General features: G+C 48.4%; 1 protein-coding gene across 1 annotated transcript in view; it reads right to left on the reverse strand.

The window, feature by feature from the left end:
* The window catches only part of NSMAF (neutral sphingomyelinase activation associated factor), a 67,230-nt gene that overhangs the window by 6,613 nt on the left and 55,329 nt on the right, over positions 1 to 5,288 (reverse strand). Inside the window, exons 25-26 of the mRNA XM_019527698.1 lie at positions 1,719 to 1,786; positions 1,423 to 1,546 (exon numbers count right to left, since the gene is read on the reverse strand). Coding sequence (XP_019383243.1) covers positions 1,423 to 1,546; positions 1,719 to 1,786 — 192 coding nt within the window. The remainder of the gene's footprint in view (positions 1 to 1,422; positions 1,547 to 1,718; positions 1,787 to 5,288) is intronic.

Here is a 5,288-nt window from a genome sequence, read left to right on the forward strand (position 1 = left end):
CTTCCGACCCTAGAAACTATGAAACTATGAAACTATAATGCTCTTAGCAGCCTCAACTGCCCTGACAAACCATGAAAAACAGTAGGGGTGCACTGAAAGCTTTTTTTGGCCAATACCAATGGCCTATTATTAACCAGCTATATCAGCCGATACCAATCTGATTGCTGATATGCAGCCCAGCAGCTTGAAGACCAGCATCTGGCCAGTAAGTCTGTGGGGGGAAGGGGCAGATGAAGGCTCCCATGGTAAGGGAGGCAGTAGGGCTGGGGCAGGGGCACAGGTAGGTGCTGACCAGCTGGGGCAGGGCGCGGGTCAGATGCGTGTGTGGGGCAAGGGTGGGCGACAGCGCTGGGAGGGGGGCTACAGCCACCACAAAATTCACTGTAGCCCCCCATGGTCCTCCTTCTAGTGCCACCCACCCCTACCCCAAGCACAGCCCTGGCCCAGCCCCCCCACCAGAAAGAGGCTGGCATAGACCCTGGGCCCGAGCCCTCAGCCCACCCTCACCCCATGCACAAATCTGGGCGGGTACATGCCTTCCCCGGGGGTGCACGCAGTGGCGGAAGCTGCCACCCCCTCCCCCCCTGGATGAGCTGCCCACAACTGTCCCATGCCCCACCCCAGCTCTGCAGCACCTGCCCCAGCCCCACTTCCTTCCTCACAGTGTAAGCCTTGATCTGCCCCGCCCCCCCCCGCCCACTTACCGGCCAGATGCTGCTCTCTAAGATACCAGGATGCATTCCTGGCCGTGTGCGTGCTGTGGCTGTGCACATACATGCATTTAAAAATCAGTGATACTATTGACCACATCAGCCAAAAAAAGCTAATTGCCAATAATGTCAATTTTCTTTTTATTGGTGCTGATATTATATGAACTGATCAACATACACCTCCCTCGTTAATTCAGCAAGAAAAATTCAGATCTCCCAATGTTCCAAAGAGATTAACTTGGTAGAATGCACTATGTCAGATCGATCTGAAATCTGTCATCAAAACAACAATGCATTTCAAAAAGTTTGGGGGGTACCATCACACCAGCAACCTGCCTGTACATAGGAGGTATAGATTTTCTAGTTCATTAACCTATGCTTCTGGACAGAGAGAAGCAGTCAGACAAGGCAGATCTTATCCTAGCTTTAGTGGCCAATGTCAATGCCTTGATCTTCGCCAACAGATATCTAATGAAGGTCATGAAGTATTGATGCTATTAAGATACTTCATCTAAAGAGCACATTAACTACAGCATTTGACTGAAACCAAGATACAGCCCAATATAGAGGAGATAAAGTCAATCGCACTGAGTTTAAGTTTGTTGTTTATAATCTTTATGTATGACAGAACAGCTGATCAGCTCCAGACTGTATTGCAATCACCTTGGTGCAAAATTGATGGGAACAAACAGTAAATAACTGACAAACAAACCTTCACAGTGGAGTCCCAAGATGCAGAATATAAGCGATCATCATGCCAACGTATCTTGCTGACAGCATCATCGTGTCCCATTAGAACATCTTGCCGTCTTCCAAATGCAATTGAATAAAAATAGCTAATAGGAAAAAATTAGTTACAAAAGCAGTATTTAAGAGAAAACTTTTAAAGACATTAAACTGTTTTGGCTTCTGCAATTTCTAAACAGAAAAATAGTACAAGCATCTCTAGTAGCTTATTTCCATGTCCATAAGGTAATTAAATATTAGCAAGAGAAAGCAAATACACACATGTGATTGTCCCATGAAGAACATATGACAGTTGTATCACCAGGCAAGATCAGACAAGATGACAAGGCCTATAACAAGAGAAAGGAAAATAGTTTTATTTGTTGCCAGATATCACAGAAGTCAATTAAATTACATTAGTGCTATTTTCTGAAATGCGCAAGCAATACCCATCCTACACATTCATATTTTAAGAGTTCTGTGACTACAAATCAGGGGTTCATTCTTATTAAATTAAAAGCAGATATTGGCAACCTTTATGAATTGTGGGCTTTTGTTTGTGACCCAGCCACCACCGCAGGTTGCTGATCCCTTGCTGCCCCTTCAGCACTACCTCTCTTACTCTCTCACACCTTCCCTCCCTCCACCGTCCCCACTTCCTGTCACCAAGTGCCACAGAATCCCATGACCAATGATCATGTTGAGGCACTCATTCAGCAGCAAGGGTAGAGAGCATGTATGGATGAAGCGTCAGCAAGGGCTGTGCAGATAAGAAGTGGAGCACAGTGCAGGAATGCACAAGGAAAGTGGCATGCAGTAGGCAGAACAACATTGCGAGGCATCCCCTCTGCAGTCTGTCACCACATGCTGCTGTTTCCCCCACCACTGCAGACTGGTTCTAAGCTCTTTGCAAACTGGATTTGGCCCACAACCCATAGGTCCCTGACCTCTGCCTAAAGGGATGGCATGTTCATTAGGCCTGTGTGAAGCACAGTATTTGCTTCGGATTTGAATTTGTCTGATTCAGAGGACAGTGATTTGATTTGGTGATTCGAATCACTGTCCTGAATCATTTCGGCTGAATCACCCAAACCAAACAGGCCCCATCCCACACCCACTCTCCCAGCCCTGTCAAGCTCTTAAAAGCCCTGCACTCACTGGCTGCTGTAGCAGCCATTGGGGCTTCTGGGGGCTTGTGGCAGAGCCCCCCACGCAGTGTATGGCAGAGATTGCCCCCCTGCCTGCCAGTAGCCAGTGAGTACAGGGCTTTTAAAAAAAAAAAAAGGAGCCAGGCAGGGCAGCCATTGACAGGGCTGGGAGAGTGGGGGAAGGGGTGTCAGGAGGCAGGGCCTGGCGGGGGTCCTCCATGGTCCCCTCCACCCATTTACTGGCACGGGCTCTAGGTCCAGCTCCCTGTGGCGGCAAGCAGGAACTGCCTGAATCTCCGAATCAATTTGGAGAACTTTGATTTGAACCTTTTTATTGGTTTCCAGATTTGGAGATTTGGCTGCCAAATCAAATGGAATCTCCTCCAAATTGAATCAGCACCCAAAGCTTCGCACAGTCCTAATATTCATCATTCCTATATAAAAGGAGGTACAAGCTTTGTTTAGCAGGTATGTATCAAGTATGCTATGGATATAAAACTGACAGTAACTTATTAAAATTGATGGGGACATGACTGGAAGAGGCCTCATCAGCCAATCAAGTCTTCATGGTTCAAGAATAGAGAAAAGTAAAAAACACAGTTGTTTCCACCCTCTAGTTCACCCTATTTTCATAATCCTATCTAGTCCACCTCCCTGCTCAAGATAACCTCCTGAGGTTCCTTCCAGCTCTCCCTTCCTATTATCCTAAGATTAGTGCTATCAGTTACAAGGCTACATTATGTTAAAGATGGCTACTACTGTTACACTACCACCACTGGCAGAAACAGTGGGAGCATTAGGCAGAGTTCTGCTACTGACATTACTGCCTGTGTCCCAAATTTGCTCTAAGTGTGGTTGGGTGGCACTATACCAAAGAACCAGTGCCAACCCTCTCCCAGTGCTTCAATATTGCAGTGGAGCAGCAAAACAGCCACGGGAAGCAGAGAAATACCAGAAGAGACAAAGTATTAGAAATAAAAAGGTAGTCATTTTAATAAATACTTTTTTTAGTACTTAAAAACAAACACCCCACAAACCCCAGCTGTAAGAGTCCTGTTGATAGCACAGGTGAAGTTTCCACCCTTTGCCCTAGAATAGGAATGTCAAAGTTATGGCCTACAGAGCCCCATCATCTGGCCTGCAGTGCTGTCTTTGGGTCTCAGATCATACTACATGCAGCACGTGTTCGTTCCAGTCCTGTGCACGGCACATGGGACTGGTCTGGAGAATGCACTGCATGCAAGCCCTGTATCAAATCAGCTGTGTGCTAGAAGCAGGATCAATCCAGATTGGGCCCACAGACCAGCTCCATATGCTGGGCCAGCCCCATGCCCCTCATCCAGGGGCCAGATAAGTTTGATATCCCTGCCTTAAACAAGCTGGAGCAAAGTTCTGAGATCCATTTATAGGGAAATCCCTAAGCAGAGGGGCTGAGAGACAGGTGCAGGATTTCCTGGAACAGGGGTATGTGAGCATAACAACTACAGAAATTCTTTGGAGCACCTCTGTCCATAGGCAGCCAGTGAGGTGTTTATATATCTTTGGCAGATCCCAAGAACCATCTTGCATCAGCAGCAAAGAAATTGAAAAGGGACTTATTGTATGTCATCTCATCTGCTCTACAGTAACTAGTGCATCTCGAGTAGAGCCAAGGAGGTGATCCTCCCCCTCTATGCGACGCTGGTCAGGCCACAGCTGGAGTATTGTATCCAGTTCTGTGCGCCCCATTTCAAGAGGGATGTGGACAACATGGAGAGGGTCCAGAGGAGGGCCACCCGCATGATCCGGGGACAACAAGGCAGACCCTACAGTGAGAGACTGCGGGACCTGAACCTATTCAGCCTCCACAAGAGAAGGCTGAGGGGGGACCTGGTGACCGTCTATAAACTCACTAGGGGGGACCAGAAGGGTTTGGGGGAGACGCTGTTTCCCCTAGCGCCCGCTGGCATAACAAGGAGTAATGGGCACAAGTTGATGGAGAGGAGGTATAGATTGGACATCCGCAAAAACTACTTCACAGTTAGGGCGGCTAGGAGCTGGAACCAACTTCCAAGGGAAGTGGTGCTGGCCCCTACCCTGGGGGTCTTTAAGAAGAGGCTGGATGCCTACCTGGCTGGACTCATCTGAGTCCCGTTTCTTGTTTTGGGGTTTTGTTGTTCTCCCGCCCTGGCGGGGGGTCGGGCTAGAAGATCTACTAGGTCCCTTCCGACCCTAAATCTATGAAACTATGAAACTACTTCATGTGTCCAATCTTCTTTTGTAAGTAGAATTTACCATAAGATGGAAGGAGATGCACAAAATAGTTCCACAGTAAGTCCTCCAAACCCTTTTTAATGCTGTATAGTTTGTCTGCCTGCCCATATCCCATTGTACCACATGGTCTATATCAGTGGTGCTCAACCTTTTTGTCCAGTGGGCTGGACAGGCAGTGCCTGATCCCTCCATAGGCCAGGGCCCCATCCAGTCCCAGGTGGTGGGGGGAGGTACAGCCCAGCTGCAATTCAGTCACATGGGGGAAGGGGGCATGATTCAGCCCCAACCTGACCCTGCAGGGGGAGAGGCATGGCCCAACATTGCAAGGGGGAAGGGAGTATGGTCCAGCCCTGTGTGGGAGGAAAGAGGGGAAGTGTGGAAGGGAGTATGGGTGGCCCAGAACCAGCTGCCCAGCCCACAAAGGGAATGCAGCATCGCCCAGGCCTGATCT

Source organism: Gavialis gangeticus, unplaced genomic scaffold, assembly GCF_001723915.1.
Source record: "Gavialis gangeticus isolate Ggan-Ray unplaced genomic scaffold, GavGan_comp1, whole genome shotgun sequence".
Classification (NCBI taxonomy): Eukaryota; Metazoa; Chordata; order Crocodylia; family Gavialidae; genus Gavialis; species Gavialis gangeticus.